Source organism: Myiozetetes cayanensis, unplaced genomic scaffold (genome assembly GCF_022539395.1).
Source record: "Myiozetetes cayanensis isolate MyiCay16 unplaced genomic scaffold, myiCay2020 scf42, whole genome shotgun sequence".
Lineage (NCBI taxonomy): Eukaryota > Metazoa > Chordata > Aves > Passeriformes > Tyrannidae > Myiozetetes > Myiozetetes cayanensis.
In genome coordinates, this window is record NW_026087654.1 from 138,663 (window position 1) to 162,889 (window position 24,227).

Here is a 24,227-nt window from a genome sequence, read left to right on the forward strand (position 1 = left end):
AATATTCACTAATGTAGCTTCTGACTTAAGTAATAACTTCAACAGAAAAGTTGATCCAAGTTAGTTTTTGAGCTATTCATTTAAAAGTCTTTGCATTTTATATCACGATCCAACAAATGAAATTCCTTTCAAAACCCCACCCTTCTCTCCTTGCCAAAAGTTCACAAATTTGAAATTCTAGCCCCATCCCGGATTAACAATTCATTGCTCTGTCACCAAGTCATATTTTGCAACCAGCTTTCAATGCATTTGTAGCAAGAACCATCTATAAAATCCTAAACTGCCAAGACCTGCTCTGATGCTCCCACTCCACTTGCTCCCACTCTCATTCAAGACTCCAGTGTAGCTTGAAGGCAGAGACCTGGAAAGAGCACCTCTGCCAGGAGTCCAGGTATTTTCCTGCTACAGCTACTGAGGTATTTATCAATTTAAATGGAAAGATTCAAAACGTATCAGTAAGTCTGAAGTAGAATAAATAAAGTTATTTGTCTCATTTCATTCTTTCCTCATGAATTAAGGAAAGGAACAACTACTACTCAGAAGTTGCTGCAGATCATATAACTTTTGATGTATACACTGATAATAATAAATGAGGAAATTCTCCAGAGCATAGCACTTGCAGTTATAAAAAATATATAGTTTCTCTACTCTGAGAATGTGCTAGTGCCTATATGTTTTTAAATACTTTAAATTTTACTGCTGTAGATAGTTCTTTCTGAGAAGGCTGGTCAATAACAAAATTAAATTCTGAACAAGAGGAGAGAAAGCCATACACAATCTGAAATTTAAAGACTAATAAAGAGTATTTGATTTTAGGATTTCTAATTATTTTTAACATGATAATATGAAATTCAAAGATGAAAAACTTTAAATAGTAAAGCTATCTGGAAGCAAAGCTCTTAGGAAACAACATGACAAAGTAAGTGTATTTATAGATTTGCAACCTGGGGGGAGGCAGGGGGAAAATCACTGAAGCAGCTGCATGGTTCTTGCACAGTGGACAAAAAAAAAAATATTAAAAAAGGAGGAAAATGAAGACAGAGAAGAAAATAAAGTAGTTAAAACAACAGCTCCAGTACTTAACTTATTCCTGTCTTAGGTTATCATGAAAGTGTTGCTGGTTTTTGTTTTTACTTTAAAACTAGTGCTTTTTTTCTTCCCCCTACCTGATCCAGTTTTCGTAAGTGCCTTTCCCAGTTTTCATAATTAAACCCATTAAATAAATAATTATACGGCTATGACGCATGTTGCTATGGCAAGGATTGCGATAGCAAAGATTCAAGCTTTTATGACTTCACTGCAAGGTCACGGAGAAGTCTGTGAAACAAGAAAAATGTGTGGCAAAAAAGGCTACTTCCATTAACATCAACTGCCAGGAAAGACACTGAGATGGAGTACATGTCTGCACTCTGTAGAGTGGTCTGAGTGCGAGTGTTTCATCTTTCACTCCAGCCGCTGTAACAAGTCACGGAAGGACGAGAAATGTGACTCCCAACTACCTCATCCTTCTGGTTTTGTCTGAAAGGTTCGTCAGCACAGCGCTCCAACAGCGCGCGAGGCCCCAGGGCCACATACATTTATCTGCCCGCTAACCCAGTTGAACACTCTTTTTTGCCTTTCAAAGTATCTGTAAAAATACTACAAGGCTGTGATCTTTAAAGAGTGTGCACTCCCCGCCAGCTAACTTTGAAGTGGCGCTCAAGGAAGATAAACACCACGGCCTGGCTTCCCATAGGAACACCAGCATCTCCCATGCCTGCCGTTCCCACCAGAAACGCGCACGTCCAGCCTGGGTGGGAGAGACACCGCAAGGTGCATGAGCAAAGCAGTGGTGCCAGACCAGGGCAGGAACATCTGGAGGTCCCCTCTGGACAGCCAGCTGCGCTTGGTGGTCTCCTCGGAAGGCTCTTCACGGAGTAAGACAGAGCCCCTCAACAATCTCAGCCTGGAAGGGAGGAGCAAGGAGAGGCCTCCAACCCTACACCCAACAGGGTTTCTAGGGGGAGAAGAAAACCTGCCCTCAAATTACCGACCAAATTTGCTCCCAAAACAGTTAGAAACCACTGTTGCTGAAGGCCACAGTTTATGACAAAGAAGCAGCCATTCGGTGCTGCTGGCCTGGCACCAGCCCTTCAGGTGACAGAGGCCTCCATGCAGAGAGGCACAAACACCAGTCTCTAACGAGGAGCCTAACTAAGATAAAGCAAGATGCCTCTAACTTGTTACTATTTTTACCAGTAAATCTTGTCCTAAAAATATTTATGTGGGGGAGGAGGGGAAAAAAAAAAAAAAAGAGGATTTAGTGGGGTGTCAACTAAAACCTTCTCATCAAATACACACATGTATTTGAAAGCAAATAAACCTCTTTGATGCTGCTCCGTGGTGAAGTCCTACAACTCAGCGCAGAGGACAGGCAAACAGACTTGCACATTAAGAGAAGAGGTGGGAGATTCAGAATTAGAGATGAAGAAAGCACACACTTGTACTGAACTTTCAAAACAAGTTATTCCAGTTTAACATTTTTCTTCCTGAACTGACATAGCATAAATAAGAACCAATGAACTAATGCAATGCAAAGCTTATCCCGAAGCATGAAAGTATTATAATTGTGCTGTGCTTTGCTAATTTTAGAAGACGAAGAAAAATGACTATACTATAATAAGTCAAATGTAAATATACAAGGCCATCCCATCACCCACAGTGCATGCAGCCCACATTATTCAATTCTTCACTGTATCCTCTCAATTTAAAGCAAAAACAGCAGCAAGGAATTCCTCTACTCCCTCCAGTTTGCCAGACACACAAATCTATTCTACTCCAGAGGAAAGTTGACCAGTCACAATCTCCTTTACTTCAAGGCAGAGCTTCTGCCTGTAGTTTTCTCCACACACAGAAATGTCAGACAGTGTAATATAGAACTGTAAAGTCTAGAATCTTCACAGTGCTGCATGCGCCTTGTTGGCTCCACCATCACCTCTGGATCCCAGGGAAAGCCAGATTTTCATCACTACGATACCCACACACTGGGCTAACATCAGTATAGTGGGAAAATGGCCATGTCCTACATGACACATAAAATAATTTGACTGAAAACTGAAATAGTAAAAACAAACAAACAAACAAAAAATCAACAAGAGTAAACAACAAAAAGCCACCAAAACCCCCAAACTACTGAGAAGTTTCAAACAAGGGAACATCTTCCCTTCCAGCAACTATTTCCAGATAAAAATCACTACGGGTCACGGCCTCTGCTGTTATAAAGCCAGTGTTTTGCACAAACCTTCTTCCTGTAAGAGAGATTACGGAGGGCAGATAACTACTCAGCAATACTGAGATACAAGCCACATGGTAAACTGTAAGTTACTTTAACTTACCCTCAAATACCCTGAACAATCCAGATCCAGCAAACTATGACATGCACGTTAGGAAGGCTACCAAAACAGGGAGAGTCTGGAACCCCCAAGATTACAAAGATGTATTTCCTTCCAACCTTTTGGAAGAGTGGGGAGAGCAGAAGAAAAAAAAAAATCTCAAAATGTTTTGTTTCAGTGGAGCTGTATTTTGAGTCTTCTGATGACATTTTATTACAATTTTCCTTGTACAATTAAAATATTTTGTTTTTTACTGTGAAAGACATAACAGTTAAGTATTTCTATTTTATCAAAACATTTTTCTACACAGGTCATTAAAACAACAGATTATAATTAAATATTTCTATTCATCTAGATAGCAATTCCGATATGACTCTGGGGAGTCTTCAACTTGAGGGGAACTTTAACTTTCTTGTTTGAGTAATTTCAGGTTCTTAGAGACCACCAGATATTACATATTAACACTCAAAAGGAACAATAAAAAGCAAATCTAAGCATAAAACCCCCAAACTTTTACAACAGACCAGATTCTATAGCTGAAGCTGTTCTCATGAACAAAACTGGAAAACAATATATTAACTGCAGAACTTAGTTCAAACCCAGACTTATTTCATGTTTTCCTGTCTAGCAGAATAGTGATCAACTTACAGTACCTCTGATTAACTGTCTCACTTGAAAAATTCTTTACTAAATTTTGTTTAGTATTAACTCATGAAGTTGAGTCCAAGAGGAAAAGAAAAAAAAAATGTAACTGGCACAATTTTCCTTAGCATTGGAAGTATTTTGCTGAATGACTATTACATTCTTTTCACACTAGATGTTCTCAGTGAAAGAAGTTATTCATAGTAGCCATATTACATGAAATACCAAAAATATTCCTATGATGAACTCCAAAAGCTCACCAAAAGACCAAGAAGGTGATGAGCTTGGGGAAGGGGACTTAAAAAAAAAAAAAAAAAAAAAAAAAAAAAAGAGACAAAAAGTCACCTCATTTAATATAAACTGTCCAACTACATAAACATTTCCACCGTATTTCAGAACAAGTCTAAAGACCATCAATAAGAAAATCTGTCACTTCCATTTACCTTCCTTAGGAACCCAGGTCCCTGTCCCCCACCTTGATTTATTTTTTAAATACCTAAAGGATGTTTATGATATTTTTTGAGTGTGTCTGATTTCCCCCAATCTGCAAAAAATTGATACCATCATTACAAGGTGTGTCTCAAAAGCATATAGACTTCATGTGCCATTAATGTGTCATACCACAGGGGCATACTTTGTTAATGCTATGTAAGATATTATAGTGCATTCACGTAGCTCTGCAGAGTTTAACCACACTCACCTAACAAGACAGGCGAGTTTGGCTTATACAATACGTAAACAAGCCTTAGAGCAAACATGCAGTAGAACAAGTTGAAACATTGGTTACATTAGTTAAACCTCATTACACCTGAGTAGCCTCTTCATTTCCAGTTATTCCCATTAAGAACACTGCAAGTTAGCAAGATCAGAAAATAACAAGTCATCACCTTCTCCACCTCCCCACTCCCCACTTCCAGGAATCCTTTGCACAGATTGATGCAGCAGAAAAATCAGAGAGTGCACAAACAGCTCTGGACCACTTCCAATTTACCCCCCCATCTATATGCAGACAGGTCTATCTTTTCCCCCTAAGCACGGTCATTGCAAAACTCAAACATGGAGCCTGATCAGTTTTAACTCGATCAGCACCAGCCTTCGGTACCTCGATCCCTGTCAGTACGTGCAGGATCCTGGTGAGGGGGCTCACACAGCTATTTGCGCTGGGAGAGCAACAGGTTTGGATTGCTTAGGATTGAGAGTCTCTCCTGTGTGCAGAGTAATTAATTCTGTTTTGTCACACTTTGTTTTTAGAGAACTTTTAAAGACCCGTGAAAACAGACAGTAGTAGCCCCAGTGGCCCTATCACCACTGTAAAGGTACCTCCCATCTCCAACTCACTTGAGACTTGCCTGACACAGGTTAGGAAAAAAGTACATGACAGAGGCACAGCCCAGGGAAGACAACACTGATGCCACAGGAAGCACTCAAAGACTTCAAAGCTTTCTACCCTGTTCAGATGAGGGAATGCATGTAGTGAATTCTACTGGCTTCAGGTTCTGTTTTTTGGGGTGTTTTTTTTATTTTTTATATATATTTCATTATTAGAGTAGTGAGATCATCAAATGAAAGAAATTTGGCTTTATAATTAAAATTGCATTCTTTCAGGGGTCAGTTTTCATATTTGTGTTTGCTTTTATATCTCAATGGAATTTGAATCATGCACGCTATTTGGGGCTTTACTGAAGGATGACCACAAAGAAACTTTACAGCTGATACAGAAGACAGCAGCTTATCTTGGCAGTGCTCCCAAAAGAGCACAGATAATTCCAGTGCTCACCAGTCTGTCAATTGTTTCTATGCAAAATTCAGGCCATTTTTGGCCTTCATGGATCTCCATATGGGCAAAGTCCAAGCCACAGAGGAATCTCTCACTCTACCCAGATTAGATTAAAAAAGAGCAGTCACATTTAAAGCCTGCTACATGCTTTCCAGGTAGAGACAGAGATGCTTTTCCCCATGAACTCTCTTGAAAAATTCATACACAGTTCCTTCCCTCAGTATAGATATAAGAGCATTTCACAAAAATACACAAGTGAATAGAACAGCCTCACAAACCCTTTGTACACGTAACAGAATAAAGTAGCCTTAATTGAGAACTAAATGAAAAAGACACCCTCTAGTTCTAATAGTTTGGAAAATAGTTCCACCACTTAATCCCAAACTTAGTGTAGAGTTCAAAAATAGTGATAAATCTATTAGAGCAGGCAGGAAAAATACTGAGATACAAGTCTCTATGTAGAGATAGAGTCCAGTTACAAATGGCTTTTAGTACAACCTTCAAGGAGCCTGAATTTTATAAATTTATGAAAAAAACAGCTGTAGCACTTAGAGATATACAGACCAGTCCTGTTTAACATCTCTACTGATAATCTGGATGAGAGGATCAAGTGCACCCTCAGTCAGTTCACAGATGACACCAAAACAGGTGGGAATATTGATCTGCTGAAGGGTAGGGAGGCTCTGCAAAGGGCTCTGGACAGGCTGGATCAATGGGCCAAGGCCAAGGGTATGAGCTTCAACAAGGCCAAGTGCCAGGTCCTGCACTTGGGTCACAACAGCCCCATGCAGCAATACAGAATGGGAACAGAGTAGCTGCAGAGTGGCCCAGCACAAAATGACCATGGTGTGCTAGTCAGCAGCCAGCTGAGCATGAGCCAGCATGTGCCCAGGTGGCTGAGAAAGCCAGTGGCATCCTGGCCTGGATCAGCAATAATGTGGCAAGCAGGACGAGGGCAGTGATTGACCCCCTGTAATTGGCACTGGAGAGCCCACAACCCAAATCCCGTGTCCAGTTCTGGACCACTCATTAGAAGAAAAGTAGTGAGGTGCTGGAACATGTACAGAGAAGGGCAACAGAGCTGGGAAAGGGTCTGGAGCAAAAGTCTGATGAGGAGCAGCTGAGGGATCTGGAGCTCTTGAGCCTGGAGAAAAGGAGGCTCAGGGGAGACATTATTGCTCTCTGTAACTACCTGAAAGGAGCCTGTAGCCAGGTAGGGGGCATTCTTTTTTTCCAATTAGCAAGAAACAGCACAAGAGGCAATGGCCTTAAGGTGTCCCAGGGGAAGTTTAGATTGCGTATTCGGAAAAATTTCTTCGCTGAAAGGGTTGTCAAGCACTGGAAAAGGCTGTCCAGGGAAATGACAGAACCACCACCCCTGGAAGTGTCCAAAAACCACATAGACATGGTTTAGGGATGGACTTAACAGTGCTGGCTTAATGGTTGGGCTCCATGATTTAAGAGGTCTTTTCCAACCTTAATGATTCTATGAATATTTTTATCAAGTCTGATTAAAAAAAAAAAAATATGACACCAGCTATAGTTGTATCCATCTGGAAAAAGCCCATACATCCAACACATGGTGAATGCAGGCCAACACCTACATGTTCCTGGAACGGGTAACTCCAGTGGTCAAGGGACTTAAGTTAGGAAAGTTAGGAAAATGTTGGGCATCAGTTAAAGGAACAGAGAATGTGAACTGCAAAGACAAATTCCAAGAAAACAGAAAATACGCTTACTTTGGTAGCAAAACATTAATGGTAGCAGTACACAAAAGACAAGTCAGAGAGGAGGCAGTGTTTAGGAGCAGAGACTGAAGCATGCGTTACTGATGCAAAGTTTACATAACATGAGCATGAGAAGTCATCCATAGACAGATCGATGGGAAGGAAGAGCAAAGATGAAGAGATGGAAGCTAACACAGAAGCTGCAGATCCTCATGGTAAAGTGAGAACAAAAGGAAAATAAAAGGGGGGGGTAGAGAAAATAAGAAACACTAGTACCTTTTAGTAAGGACATGAATTAAGTTATGAGAGAAGTAGGGTGTAATGTCACAAGGCTAAAAACAAGAGCTAAAGCAAGGAGTTTTTGATTGTTTCTGAAGTGAACGAAGATGAAAAGAGAAAAAAATAAAAAGGATGAATGAACTTTTGACACAAGACTCCGCTTGGAAAAGGTCACCTGTAAGGCCTGTGCAGGCATCTGCAAAGGTCATGAGGAAAGACTGAATCAGGTCAAACCCAAGGCTTCCCAAACATGAAGATGTACCAGTAGATACTTTTCTAGGGAGGCTCTTGGCTCTGAGTTGTGTTCCAACCTACCCCTCACAGACGACCTTCTGGGCACACTGCAAGGCTTATTTACTTACCCAGGCTTTTACCTGAAGGACGTAGGAATGGAGATTTTGTGAAGATTCTCCTACTTCCTACTCGGAAGGTAAAGATATATATTTTGTTGTCATGCCACTAATTTCAAGTTGTTTGAACTGTTTTAATTACTAGATACACACCAAGAGTTCATGGTAAACACTGAAAAATATATACAGTGCTTTACTGCATTTAGAATATGCACTTATTTGGACACTGAGGTAAGTTTTACCCCACTCAACTTTAATTTTTAATCCAGTCCCATAACAAACTTAGAGGACTCTCTCATTTTCTCTTTTTAAGTTACAGTAGTAAATGACTAAGAGAACCACAGTTAGAGCAATATGTCCTTGCTATCACATACAATAATTATCCAAAACAAAGTTTCTGAATTATGCTACTGCAATCTTAAAGATTTGTTGGGTTCTGCCTAATCTTCACAACACATCTTTGGGCAAGCCTGTGGAATTACCCTTGTAAATAAAAAGCTACAATCCTGCAACCACCCCTGCATCTGGGGACCTTTTTCTACGTTTGAACGCTACCAGGGAATAACTGCAGTTCAGAGGAGTTGCATTTAATAACCTCAATGAACTTTCTTCCAATCTGTCTCTTTTTAACTGTGTAGCCTGTAGTTTAAGGATCTGTTATTAAAAAAACAATTAATCAGTGTTGGATGCTGCACTTCTTCATGAAAAGCCAAGATTAACACATTGAGTCAACAACTTCTATTTTGAAATAGTTTAATTCTCTGAGGAGATGACTGCTTTCCCCAAATGATGCAGACATGTCTGCTGTTGTCTGGGCCAATTCAGAGGCTTGTTATTCACTACTTGGTTGATTTCAAAATCAGACTACCCCTTCAGAAAGTTGCAGAGACTATGACATCACATTTATGATAATTTATTGCACAATTACAGTGGCTACATCCCTGGATTCTATTTCGTGGGAAAGCATGTTTCTACTATAGTCTCAACAACTTTCTTGGCTTATGCCTGTTCACAGAATCACAAGTTTTGGTATAAAGCTTAGCCTGGTTTTTTTCATAACACCATAAAGGTGTTTAGTAGCAACTCAAGGCTGCATAGTTCGATTGCCTAGAGAAATATTTGCACTTTCAACTGAGACTTTACTGAAGTTTCACAAGCAACTCAGAAGTGCTGCTTAACAATTTGCTAAAAATCATACAACACTCCACCAGATTTCCATTTGGTACTACTCATGTCTTCTTAAAGAAAAAAAAAACCCAATACCCTTCAAGGAGGCAAGATTGTCATTGCCTCAGAAGAACGACAATAATGCAATCACTGAAACTCAATGCAACAGCATAATTTAATAGCCTCAAGTTCAAATGAAAAGGTTTGTGCACCACTGTGATGTTTATTGACTAGAACCAATAAAATAGTACTGTGGAACACTAAAAGACAACTTAAGGTAATGCAAATGACTGAAAAATTTGGTTTCGTTATGCTTTGGTCAGTGTTATCTTCATTCTAACCAAGACACTTTATATTACAAGCTTTTAATTAAAAGACAATAGTAGACAGGTCTGTAATACTATAATTACAGGACCCAACCCTTACATTTTTGCTTCTGATTCAGCAAAACTTTCACCACACAGCGTATAAAGGACTTAAAAGTATTTTCTACATTATTTAACATGGCATTTATTTGAATATGTACTTTTAAATTCTAAGAAATCCAAAACACATGTAACTAACAGATAAAATAAAAATATTTTCATGCAATTGTTGTCACATTCAGTTTCCACATGGTATAGTGTTATTAAGAAACAGGTTGCCATGATTTTAGACTAGAATATATTATAAACAGGATACTGCCTTCTATCATACTTTTTTCTTTCCAATTCCCTAGCATTGTACATTACCAAATCACACCTCCAAGAAAATACAGAAAACTCATTTCAACCCCAACCACAAGAAACAGTAACTCCTCCCACTACTGTGGGAAAGAAATATAAATTCTTTAGTACACACACAAACAAACAGTGTAAGTAGGCAATGATAACAGAAACGGTATCCAACTTAATCAACTTCCAGGATGAGCAACCAGGTTCAAAATCCCTCTAACTTATCTTTCGGTGGAACTTCATCCTTTCGTTTGCTGACTGGATATAAGCAAATGGCACAAGGGAGAAGCCCACATCCCTGTGCACGTGCAACCTCAGCCAGAAGAAACCGGAACGTGAGGCATTCCTATGGCATGTAACAGCAGGGCTCTTTTGCTACAACTGTCTTGTCTGAAATTTACTTTAGACTACAGTAATATTCTGTTGCTTTGTCATCCTGGCACAGCTTGCAAAACGTTTTTGCTAGTTTTTTTAGATCACCTGCATAGACGTTATGCTTTCCATGCTATACACAACATCGTCAAGAAAATCAAGGTAAGTTGTAACTGAGGAAAAAGAAGGTGCTCTCTCTTCTTTTTCACAAGAAAGCATGATCAAGTCAGCATAACACTGAGGGTGTTCTTATCTCATCTAATCTGTCCTTAATATATTTGACTTATTCTCATCTTCTTGGTGTCTTAGGACGAAGAATCAGAGAGGGAAGTGAGGAGGTACAGATGGATAGGAAGGTAGAAATGCAAAGTTGCCAAAACAAGGACTGGATCTTTCCTCTGTTGTCTCCATTCACCAAGTAAAGTCCATTTAACAGTTCCACATAAAGTTGCAGTAGTGTTCAGCACGCTGTGAGGCTGGTCTATCATGACTCAAGACGAATCTTCCCAATAAAAGACAAAAACCATCAAAGAGAGAATGTGAACGCAACAGGAGAGGTGGGGAGTCCCCATGGGTGTTATAGCTATGTCTTCCATGCTTCATTCTGTAGTCACAGCAAATTCAAAAATAAAATATATAAAGCTTAGAAATAGGAAAAATAATATGAAAAGTGAAGGTGACACACTCCTATTTTGCAGCTTTTACAAATATGGCTTAAGAGGTCTGTCAGGCTGATGGAGGCAGACCACGTGTCCCAAAGTACCCTGTGTTATCTCCCTGCCTTGCAGTGAAAGAATCCAAAAAATGAGCAAAGCCCAAGCGTTAGACCAGACAGGGTTTCTCACAAGTGACTGGTTAAACGGTAGACACTGTGTATCTCAGCACTGTATGTATATACAAGGTATGAGAGAGAGAGAAGAGGCGATACCAACAGCAGCAAGACTTGAGGCAACCTAGCTGCTACTGTTATTAACTTCAGAAGCTCATAATCCCACTGTTTACACTCTGCTTTTATCATCTGCTACCATTCACCTGCTGGTCCTGATCAGCCAAGCAGCTCCATCAGTTTAGAAGATAGGAGAGACAAGGAAATCAGCTGGCCACAGAAGCATGCAGTAAGCAGCTTATCCAACCTGTACACAAGTGAATTAGCTTCCCAAGCACACTGCCAGAGGGACCCCCCCCACATTCATAAACACAATTTCAATTTGGAAAGGTGCCAAGAATAAAATGTTTGTTTACTGCAGGCAGGAAGAGCTACCTATGATTCAGACATTAGGAAGTGACAGGAAGGACTAAATTATGCAATTTAAAAGTAGGAAAATAAACACAAAATAGTTGCAATGAGAGGAAGAAGGAGAAGGAAAGGATGAAGAGACACAAGTTTTGGATCTTCTGTCTCACTTGTGCAAGGCTGAAGCCATTCATTGCAGCAGGAGGCCCCTGTAGGATTTCTTCACCTTTTAACCCTCATTCTAGAGCCCCTAGCCAGGGACTTTCCTCCTTAGCACTGAGTAAGAAACATCTGTCCAGCTCAGTCTCCAAGCTGGAAAGGACAGATCACAGTCTTCCTTATTCCCTATTTTGTTTAAGCAGAGCAAGATTTCAGAGAAGAGAATTCCATCCCTTTAAACAACAGCTCCCAGAAGCAAAGGACTGACAAAAAGAAGGCTCATTTTCCAGCCAGCTAAGGGAGGCAGGAACATACTTCAGCTCTGTTGGATGCTGGTTGCAGAGACTGATAGGAAAACCTCTTCCCGTAAGCAGAAAGCAGGAGAAGCACTCCCATGGGAACAGCACTGCCTTCCCAGCAGCTGTTGGAAGCAATCGAGCATCTCAGTACTGCTGCTTACCACTCTGCACCTCCCATCCACAGTTTGCCAGATCCCAGCGAAAGTTTAGTTTCTTAAACTGCAGTAACAGTTCTGCATAATTAGCATGCCCATTTCCAAGGCTAAAACCAGCAAACAGGCAGATCTGAATCACAGTAAGTTATGGCTGTACTGTAAGAAAACCCCATCAAAGAACACTATCAAATTTATGTAATGATTGTGGTGCCTCCCTCATACAATCAGTAAAGATCTTCCTGCCACTTTCTTTATAAATCAGACAATAAATTCCTGCTCTTTTTTTTTCTTTTTTTTTTTCTTTTTTTTTTCATGGAGCTGCAGAGATTCACAGAAAAACAGAGTCATCAAATCAAAGAAAAATGCAAAAGGACTGTGAATTAATTTAGCACTGAAGCACATAGCAGAAAACTCTGTAGTTACTTGTCCTGGGACAAAATTACCCTGTGATGAAACCAGGGTTATGTTTCCCAATTTACACTAATGAGTCATTTGAATGCTGCTCTTCACTTCAGATTCCCCCCCTGCCTCATTTCTCCCTTCCCCTCTCCAAAACTTCATAAAAATCAAAATCAGGTTTTATCTTAGTAAAGACTGACTCCTGAGTGCATGTAAGTGTGTTTTCTCTGCCAACAGATCTTCAGTAGTAAAGAGTAACTTAAGTTCTTTCTCATAGTGGTGACAAGCTTATGCAATTTAACTTCATTTGTGCACACTGACAACTGTATTAGATAGGTCATAACTAAGAGTGTAACATGACATCAGCTTTGAGCTTTAAGAGCATTATTTCACACTGAGTAACAAGTCATTAGACTGCAAAACTTACTCACATAGCATGATGCAAATCATTTCAGCAATAACAGCATACAGACAAGTGCATGGAGATGCATTAGGACATGCAAGATTCAGGAAGATACAGTTACTGATATTTTGCACTTACTGAAGTTATCTCCCTTAGTAACAGGAAAGGATTTTGTAAACAACAACTTTATCTAATGCCACCATGAGAACATCACCCAGTGTAACACATTATTGAAAGAAGAAACATTTCTTTAATGAAGAGCACCACAAGAAATCATGGAATTACACAATAAGTGACAGATTCAAAAGGGGCACATTTCTGTCAGTTTGTGGCTTAAACGCCAAATTAAGTTCACATAGATCACTACTTTCTAGGAAAGCAGAATTGCCAGATGGCATCACACCCATAGCCTACCTCTGAAGCTTCCTTCACATTGGCAGAACTAGGAAGAGACTGGATCACATTAGTGAACCACAGGAACTGGTTACAACACTGACACTTTAGAGTCTTCTCTTATCACACCCCAGACCTCCAAGCATTCATGTTTACAGCTGGGGGATTCTCTCCAAGCCTCCCTGGAATCTCCTGCATTCCCAACGTGGACACCACATGGTAGAGTGTTTCACTGCCTCATCTGTCCTGGGACACATAAGTCTCTTCTGTTTCAAATTGCACTGCAAACCCTCCCCCCACCCCCTTCTCCCTGTCTCTTTTTATTTTTTTCTTTTCTTTTCTTTTTTTTTTTAAATTAAACCATGCAAGGACAAATTGTCAGTTCAGATCAAGTCCATACTTTGACATCCTCTTTCTTGTTTCACAGACCAATCCCTGTAATAATCATTAGGAACACCAAATAAATTATCCTCACCATCTCTTTCCTAATACAGTCCTTGCTTTTCAGTGTTAAAAGAAGCAGACTTGCTCCCAGTATTTTACCATCTTTTTAAAGATCACAGATATTCATATGCCTTTTTTAAAAAAACTCATAAATGTCTGCTAGATTCTGTATATGGACTTTGGAGTTCATTGAGATAAGGGACTGCTCACATGCTCTACACTGACTGGTTTCCAAAAGCAGTCCTTCCAAAGCAGCAATCCTCCCTGCACAATCCCAAAGCCAGGCACAGCTTCCCTACTACATCTGATCCCGCTTAAGAATCTACATGGAAACACAAACGTCAGAAAACTGTAACAGAAACATGCATTAAGTGTGAATGGGAACATTTGTCTAGCACATTACGTGACTCAGTGCAGTTATTCTTCATACAAAGGGAAAATGACAAACTGACACATAATTTTTGGAATTGCTTCTTTTTATTTAGGTTTGTGGTTTTTTTTTTTTATAAACTGAGTATCATTCCATTTTGAAACCTAAAATCCATTTTTCATCTGATATCTTGTGTTTATTTACCCTTTTAATAACTCTCCCAAATGGACTGTAATTCTTATGCATTGATTGCATCAAAGGTCTATTTGAAGGCAAGGGTATTAACTGTGTTTGAATAGCTTCCTGTATTCTTATTCCATACCCCAATATCGAATCCTGTGAACTCCTACTGTCAGCAATAAACACCTACAGAGAGTCTATTTTGTTTTTAAATCCCAAGCCCCAGACAACATATAAAAATAACCCTAACTCTAATTTCGTGTTGATCTTCTTTTTTCCCCCCTTTTCCCTTTGAGGTAGAAATCCTGAAGAGCCTGGCGGCAGCTGCGGCCCCAGAGAGGGGAGCACGGGGAGCCCGCTGGCCTGCACTACTGAAACCCATCACATTCCTCCCGGGGTGGAGACAGGCTCACCCGGAGCAAGGCAGGCAGCAGATCTGCCATCACCCTGCCCCAAGGCTGGCTGTGCTGGGAAGTGGGTGGGGAACCAGATTTACTTTGTGACAGCCACTATCTCCAGTGCCATGAAGGGTTTATCTGGCGTTGTTTTCACTTATAAAGCAGCAGAGCAACCCACATGTGACAAGCGAGCTGGTTGGAAAACTCCTGTGTGGGAAACAGGCAAAGGGACAAGGTTGCTTTTCTCCTGCTAGGCAAGGTTTTATCCCAGTCCCCAGCTGCCATCCCCAGCCTTGCCTGCACATCACCCCACATCAAGATTCCTGATCCTAGTTAGCCAGTGTGTGGCAGAAGACAAAAATTACCTCCTTTTATAAATTGCAGAGAAGGTAAAGCTTTCTCTTGGCTTCCTAGAAATTCTCTGAGAAAAGAGCAAGCACATCTCCTGAAAAACCATAGCTGTTTTAAAACCCACTCTGCCAATAAATTGCTGTACAAAAAAAAACAACAAAACCAAAAAAACAAACAAAAAAACAAAAAAAAAACAAATAAACCAAACAAACAAAAACCACACCACAAACAAAACAAAAAAAACCCCACACAAACAAACAAAAAAAACCCGGGCACATTTAATTCACTTTTTCACATAAAGCTAAGCTATCTCAGCTTAGCTCAGCTATCCAGAACTGACAAGCTGGTATTGCAACCTGGCACAGCTTCCTAGCCAAAGTATTGCCTCTTTTTCATGGTATGTTTTTAAACAGAATTATTTGCATTACGTACAAATATTATTTATAATGATACGCAAGCCATATGGACATAACTGCCTGACATTTTTAATTACATATTATTATGCTACCAGCTCCAAGAGAGACAACTCTCATGCTGTCATTTACCCCAAATAACTGCTATTCACCAGAAAAAAAATGGGAAGAAAAATGTGTCACCGTAACCTCAGAGAGTTAAATCCTAAAGTTGTAATTCTGGGGCACAAAATGCAATTAAATATATTCCTTCTCCTCAGTTAAAAAACCAAAAACATACAAAGATAAAGATGCTTGGAGAGTTCAACAGTTAATTCAGTCTCTTTCATCTCACAGAAAGTTACCTTATAAACATTTCCCTGCTGGATTCTGCCAAAGAGACAGGCAGATACTATGTAACAGATTACTTTTTACAACTGAAAGCAGCATGGCATGTTTCAAAGAGCTTCAAAAATTCATCAGAAGAAACAAAACCTTTGTCAACAGCTGGAAGCAAACACAAGTACAAAAAACATACTATGTAACCTTTTATTGCAAGCCAGGGGTGATTTTTAAAGGAAAAAAAAATACAACTAGCATATTGCAGGGAAAATATTTGCAAAGCTAACATTATTTTTGCAAGTATGAATACTTTTCCTAAGGCAAACAAGCCACAGAATTCATAAAAGAACCACTGCAATAGCTAATCAAGAATTGATAAAGGGAGAGTTGAGAATAAACAATATTTTATTGCAGTTGGGAGATGGCAGAATCCTCCCTTCCCTCCCTGACCCCCCAAAAAAACCCCAACAGAACAAACCCTACAGTACTGCTTTAGAACTAGTGGTTTGTACATATGAGGAGCTGAATTCCCATCCCAGTCCCTAAAACAGCAGCAAATTACACTGGACTACAATATTCACCTGTACACAACAAGTACCTGCCTTCACAAGATTATCCCTTTCTCTCTGATCTTTCAGCCTGCCTTGCTCAAGTCATTTGCATGACATAAGGTCTGTCCCTCCTAATGAAATACTGCAATGAAATTGCAACAGGTGAAATTGCTTCTATTGGCAATCAAATGATTAGTCATTGAAGCATAGAAAATTTCAAGGTCATTTTGAAAAGGTCTCAAGAAGTCTGTCACAGCAACTCTACAGAAGTGGAGATGAAAAAAATGAGCAGGTGTATCTTTGCTTCACAATTATTTGCTCTGCATCAAAACAAAACTTGCACCTCATCAGCTGTACTCCCCTGCTTGATTTAAGAAAATATTTCCCCCAATATATTTTGGTGATATCTATTTTTAGACTAGAAAAAGGTGAGAGCAAGACTGAAGAAGTACAAAATACCCAAGCCAGAGCCATCTACAATATACAAACTTATTCTTTCCCTTAAAATTACGACATTTTGAATCACTGATGTTCCTTCATTTTTTGTCAAGATTTCTGTTGGAGCCGTAAACCAAATTTAATGGGAAATAAATGTTTTCTAAATGTCTGTAGAAGATTACATTTTATTCAAATCATCTGATCCAAAAGTTATGTCAAAAAAACCACCCCCATTCCTCAGAAGTGATCAAACCATCATTCCAAGATTTTTAAAATTTAAAGAGAGAGAAGAGGACAGTTGAAAGAGTTCCATGTTTGTCACTTTTTTCTCTCTAAATAAAGAATTGTTGGATACCAAAAAAGATCAATGAAAATGGAAGGATTATCTCTCAGCTGAAAGAGTGACCTGGTCAATCAAAGGCTTCCAAAATTGGTGCTCATTTTGGCAGTCAAGGCCTACACTTTTTTAAGCTAAACTGTCCAATAAAACATTATTTTTTCAATACATCCAATTTACATTTCACACATCTGTTTGGGGCTTATGACTGACTAAGAGGGGTGCAAAACAAGCTCATCTGCTTATAATTTGAAGTCAAATTCATGGTATTTCATTATTTCCTCTGCTTAGTACAATGTTGCTTATACTGAATTATTCAATGCTGCAAGACTTTGTGCATTCATGGAGGAGCAGCCAGTATGCAGCATCAAGAAAGTGGGAGACATCAATTTGTTTTTCCACTTCCTCTCCCTGCTCCCTGTTAGTTCCTCATTGAACTGTAATCCCCTGTGATTAGCTGCACCAAATCTTAACACACCCATCAAAATACAAAGTATAGTGAAAGGATATCCATAAGCTGCTATACATCCAACTGAGAACCATCTTCAATATCACAAAGAGTCAGAAGTTCTCACTTCTCAGCTATCTTGGTCCCAAATTAAGGGTTATTATTTAGCAGTTGCTAAGAAAAAGTGTTCACATCATTTACCATATTTAGAATATTTGGCATATTTCATATGTCCAGTAGTTCACCTGCACTTCAAGAGGAAAAGGACAATTTCTGTTCCTTACACCTCCGACTTTCCTATCTACACCAAGGAGAGAAAGCATCCAAGTAGTCCAGGTACTGTCTGACCATACAAGCTGAGAAACATTTAAATTAACAGTATCCATCAGTGTGGTATACTACATAAATGTTAAAATAACTAGTGGAAGGTAATCTTGCTACACATATATTAGACTTCTTAATCTGTTTGATGAGCTGTTGCCCGCTCTTACCCACTGAAACCATTCCCAGGGAGTTGATTCAGAGTACAGGTCAAGCACTAACAGTGCTGTAGCTTTGGCAGCAGAGTCAACACCAGCTGCTGATGTGCTGTCAAAGATCACAAATACTTGTACAGTGAGTTCCACACTCCTCATGTGAGACAGCCAAAGAGTAAGCTTAGGGGGTAGGTATAACCCCTGTATACCAGAGATTGCTTCAGCATCTTCAGTTGGCACACAAAACAGTGTAACTTCCTTCTATAATCAACAAAAACATTGTGTTTAGTCATGTTTTGAACTTCATGCTTTGGGGTTTACTAACCCATGCTTGAAAAGATCAAAAGTCAAACTGCTGTTTTCTGACTAGTGCACAGTAGAAGGGGAGGGACAGACTTCCTTCCAGAAGGGAAGTTTTCTGCATGAACACCAATTCCTGCAAGGTCTTCAGCAACTCCTGGAGTAGCACAGGCACAGTCACATTCAGAATATTAAGATGTCACATAATGGTACTTGATTACACATCTGTCTTGAGTTAACTTAACTTGACCCAGCTCCACAGGGACAACACTGAATGATGTCAAACTAGCTCATCTTGTTTCTTTCTCCTGTAAACCAACCGGATTGTTAAATTTGCTCACTCTGCTGATGAAAGATCAGAAAAAAAAGCTTTAACACAAACAGGTGTCTTCCAGAAAAGGAGCCTTTGTCAGGCACGGCAGCTTGTACCAAATTACAACTATTCTGCTGAATAAAACATTTCTTAACACCATTACATATCTTAGCACATTTAAGTATTACTCAAGACAGAAGAGGCACCTATGTGATTAGTGCCAAAGAGCAAATGCCGAATAAACCACAGCAAAATATTCCACTTCTGCACCTGTACTGTCTGAGCCTCTATTTCAAACATCAATAACTAACCTTAATAGTCTGGCACTTTTCAAGTCTGTGTCTATGACTGAAGAGATTAGAAAGTCAGGAGATACTATTTGTAGCCTCGTCTGAATTACATCAGTGCTCCTTATGTCCTGGGGAGCTCAGGCCTATTTCTCATTTTTACACTCTTTCGATTTTAAATAATTAAATGCACAATCAATAGGAATGGTCAAATAACTACAGGATTTTTAGTAACAATTACATCAAAATTGATTCCTAATTTACTTTCAAAAACTTCTTAATAACTCTAAGAAGTGTAGGGAAGTCTTTTAGGTACAGAAAAATATGAACCAACTTACCCCCAAAAGTGTTTAGTCTATGCAGGATATTTTTGATGGAGTTTTACCTTTTATCAAATAAAATGTATTTCACTCTAAGTAGGACACATCAGAATGACTGAATTGTTAGGGTTGGAAGGGAGATAGTCTAGTACAACCCCCCTGCCAAAGCAGGGTCACTTGGAGCAGGTGGGTTTGGAATGTCTCCAGAGAGGGAGACTCCACAACCTCCCTGGGCAGCCCGTTCCAGTGCTCTACCACCCTCAAGGTTAATAAGTTCTTCCTCATGTTGAGGTGAAACTTCTCGTGTTTTAGTTTTTGGCCATTGCTCCTTGCCCTGAAAAGGGTCTGGCACCATCCCCTTGGCACCTGCCTTCGAGATATTTATGTGCATTAATGAGATCCCCTCAGAATACTGAGAATTATTATATTACATCAGTAGACTTTTTACAAACTGGTTTCATAAACCAACCGTCAATGCTAAGACCCTGATTTTAAGCACATCCAGTTGTCATACAGAGCCCTAGCCTACCCCAGACAAAAGCATAGTAGTTCTAGGAGAGAATTTAAGACTTATTCCCATTCCCTAAAGCTCTTCTCCCTTGCTTTACCAAGGACAGCTGTGTTTAAATATCTGGTGGTTTCATAGCACAATGGCAGTAAAAAACCCTCTATGCTGCTACCACAAAGAATCAGCTATTTTAACTGGCACGTGCACAGCAGAACTGCAACGTAGCAGAAAACCACGAAGCCAAGGCTTACTATCACTTTGTAAAGGACAGATGGGTAGAAACAGGTTTTCCAACTACCTCCTTAAAAAAAAAAGGGGACCAGAGCAGAAATAGTACAGCAGGTTAAGGTAAAGAACATAAAAGTTTGCAAAGTTGAAGGCAATGGAACAATGGAAGAAAGAAAAACATACAAGAGGGTAGCAGAAGCTGTGAAATCCAGCACTCCTCCATCCCTCTGCACAAGGAAGTCCTTTCAGGTACTCATGCAACCACAGCATAGGCTGTGGAGACCTGTGCAGGATTTAGCCCCAGGTCCCTTCCCCTTCTCCTCTACTAAATCCACATGCCCATCTTGGACCCCCAGCTGGCACCACAAGTTACCTGTACTTTCCTCAGAGATCTGCTGCGGGAAGCAGCCACTCTATTCCATCAAACTGTTCTGAATACCAGCTCAAGGGAACCAACAGCAGGTGCCAATGGCTATCAGAACGTCAATTCATACCAAAAGCACATGAAAGAGGCATGAGAATAGAACTCCCTTTAAGAAGGAAAACAGACACTGGCATTTAAGGCATACATTAAAGGAAATCTGACTTTTCCACCTGCAGAACAAGGTTGGCTGGAGATTTTTTCTTTTTTTAGCCTCAAAATGTGTGTAAGCCAGCTTTAATACCATGTCCAACTGTTTCAAACTAAAAATTGAAGTCCCTGTGAAACATATGCCTACGTACTAGCTTCAAAGTGCTCCTTTACGCCCTTCCTAAGAACTGAAACCATATTTAACTGCGATTTCAGACTTTTTATCTCCCTTCCCAGATGGTAACCTGGGTCTGCCCCAACACTTGCATGCAAAAACTAATAGAGCGTGAAGCTACAATTTTCCATATATACATGTGAAAAGTATGCATTGCAGAAAAGCCGTTTCCTACTGAAATCACTTTCCCATCTTTTCATCTGGTGCAGCCCCTTGAAATATCACCACTATAAAATATGGCTTTAAAAAACACAGCTCGCGCTCTCTCTCTCTCTCTCTCTCCTGCGCGTTCGCTTAAGCGTAGAATTACAGAGAGCACAGGCCAACCCTTCAGTCAATGCACTCAGCTAAAGTTCATCGTCTTAAGGACGTCAACTTTTTGTTTGCTCGAAGACGGCGACCAGAATGTCAAGGTCACTTTTAGGTCTTTGAAGTGAGCGTGAACCTCCAGCCTACAACTGATCAGGCACTACAGACAAGTAGGAGGAATTTTACTCAAAGTCCTTCTCTAAACCGCACCTTTCTTTTATAGAAGAAGAAAGCAGTCCAAAACAACGTGCAAGATTTAAACTCGTGACCTTATGGCCTACAATGCATGAAGATGATAAACCATCGTGAAGATGATAAAGTCATGCTCTTATAAGCTTGCCACATTATCACTCTGCCTCCTCAAAAAGCAGGTCCCCCTTTCAAGTGAAAATTAAGGATTTACCTCTTTCGGACAGGGAACAACTTGACCAATGCTGTAGTGAGGGTTTTGCCCTCAAAGGTTCTGGTGTGATTCCAGTATGGACATAGCTATAAATACATTGAAGGGACAGCTACACGGAAAGAAAGCTGGCATATTCAGGGACTGATTTATGGGATTGATTTAGGAGGGCAAACTCTTGCTTACAACTCTGTTCATTAACAGACAGCACAACTGTACAGGATTTAGAGTTTGAGTGGGACATTTTTTCAAACTTTTAAAAAACATTAATGCCTAATTCCTACACATTGGTAAAGAGGCATCCCGTGAATATACAAATAGACATGGAGAGCTGGCCAAAAATACAGTCCATGTCCAAATCAGCAGGGAAGCAGAACCCTGCTATTTCCCATCAGGACATTCCCTTCTCAAGTCTGATCCTGTGTCCTTCGCACAAACAGGACTCTGACCATTGGGAACCAGAGAGCGGGCTATCCCAAATATTTTTTTTTAATTTAAACAGAGTCTCATTTCACCAATTTCCTGGCATTTAAAAAAACCCACACGTCCATAAGAGTAACAGTTTGTCGAGAAGTGGTTGCTAATCGCTAACAGATGAAAACAACGTGGTCACGTTAAGACCCGTAATTCCCAGATTCTCAAACGAATCCGAAACTTTAGCTGCTTAAAAGGAGGGGAAAAAAAAAAAAAAACCAAACAAACACAAACTAACACTGGAAAAAGAAAAAAAAAAAAAAAGAAGGCCCAACATTTTGTCCCAATTACACAGATGCCGCGAAGCGAGCCGGGTGCCAATGGGAAAGGGCTCAGCCAGCAGCGATGACTCCTGGCATCACCCATCCCTCCTACGTGACCTGACAGCCTCCCCGGCGGCCCCGCAGCTCCGCTGTGCCCTGTCACGGAATCTGCCCGCTCAGCAAACACGCTCCATTTTCCTGCCAGGAGCGCGGTGTCCGCTCCGCTGCAGCCCCTGCGAGCGCAGCCACTGCCGAGCAACAGCGGGAACAACTTCGGGAAAACAGACAGGCACTTCTCTTACAACTCCCTCCGCCTTCTTCCCGGTGCGGAGAGCAAGGGCAGAGCCCCCCTCGGCCCCGGCGGGAGCGCTCCCGGGGCATCCCCAGCTCCCGTCGTCTCCGGGCCGTCAGCCCCGGCTGCGATCCCGCCGGGAGCGGCTCCCGAGTGCCGGGGCGCACCCCGCTCTCCCTGCGATCGGGCACCAGCACCGGCACGGCAAGTGTTTACATTTAAAAATACATATAGACTGAGCCCCGGATCCAGAGGGAAGAGGGGGAAACTCCGCCCCCCTCCCTGCTCCCGACTCTCTCGGAAAGGCGATAAAAAGCTGGGCTGGAAACATCTGACCGCTCGGCGCCCCTTTCTTTAAGGGAAAAAAAAAATGGAGGGGGGGGGAAGGTAAAGTAGGGAAAAAAAAAAAGAAAAAAAAAAAGGAGGGGGGGGAATAAATGTTGGAGAAGCCGCACGAGACGTGCCGGGCAGAAGTCCCGGTTGGAACAGGGAGGCGGCCGGGAGGGAGGGCGGCTGGTCCGGGCCCGGCCGGCAGGGACCGCGCGCAGAGGCAGGGCCGGGCCGGGCCGGGCGGGAGAGGGAGGAGAGCGCGGAGCCCCGCGGGAGACAAGCGGGGAAGGGAGGGAGAGGAAGAGGGAGAGCGCGGGCTGCGAGTGGGAGAGGGCACTCACGTAGCGTTTCAACTTCTTCTCTGGCGGGGACTTTCGGAGCCAGCCCGAGCAGACCACCTCCCCGCCGCTCATGGCTGCGCCGCTGCCCGCCGGGGCGCTCCCTCCTTCTCCTTGTCCTTCTTCTCAGGCAGCGGCGATGGCACCGGCGCCCGGGCCGAGGGAACCCCGATCCGCGGCGGCGGCAGCACCGTGCCCGCCCCGGCCTCCCGGGGCTGCGGGGCGAGGGGCGGGACGGGGCGCGGGGTGTGTGTGTGCCTGTCTCTCTCGGACAACAACCCGCCGGAGCGGAGCGGCGAGCGGGGCTGAGGCGGGAGGGTCCCCTCTTCCTCCTCCTCGCCGCCGCCGCCGAGTCACACGGACATCGGGAGCGACGACAGGGGCGGCCGCCGCCCCGCCGCAACTTCGGCGTCCCAGGGCAGGATCCAGGATCCAGCCACCGCCCCGCGCCGGTGGCACCGCCCCCGCGCCCCGCCGGGACCCTCCCGCCGGGAACGGCCGCGGGGGGCTCCGCTCCCCTTCCTCCCTTCGCCCCGCCGAGCTCAGCGCCGGCCGCCGCGGCTCCACGGGCTCGCTCCTTCCCCTTCCCTTGCTTCCTCCTCCCCCTGCGCCCGGGAGGAGGGGATCGACCAGCGCTCCTGCCTTCCCTCCCTCGCCTTGCCCTGCGCGGGGAGTGGCGGGGCGGTGGTCTCGCCCCGGACTTGGGGCCGTGGCCGGGGGCTTGGTCCGCTCCCTCCCGGCCAGCGAAGGAGGGGTTTACCCTGGAATTCACCGCGCCGCGTCCCCCCCCCCGGCCCCTTAAGCCCCTTTCCCCATCAGCGCCGAGCGGCTGCACCTCCCCTGCCAGCCCCGCCTGCCCCCGCCCCAGCGCCGCCCCGAGCGCGGCGGCGGCTCCCCCCGAAACTCCGCCGGAGCCTTTTCAAACAACAAGGGCTTGGAGAGAGAGAGAGGG

At 42.3% G+C, this 24,227-nt stretch overlaps 1 protein-coding gene across 5 annotated transcripts in view; it reads right to left on the reverse strand.

Moving 5' to 3' along the window:
• GAB1 (GRB2 associated binding protein 1) overlaps nucleotides 1-23,484 on the reverse strand; it is a 100,056-nt gene extending 76,572 nt beyond the window's left edge. For all 5 annotated transcript variants that reach the window (XM_050330628.1, XM_050330630.1, XM_050330627.1 and 2 more), the window contains exon 1: nucleotides 23,279-23,484. In XM_050330628.1, coding sequence (XP_050186585.1) covers nucleotides 23,279-23,350 — 72 coding nt within the window. In that variant the 5' untranslated portion in view covers nucleotides 23,351-23,484. The remainder of the gene's footprint in view (nucleotides 1-23,278) is intronic.
• Nucleotides 23,485-24,227: the final 743 nt, after the last annotated feature.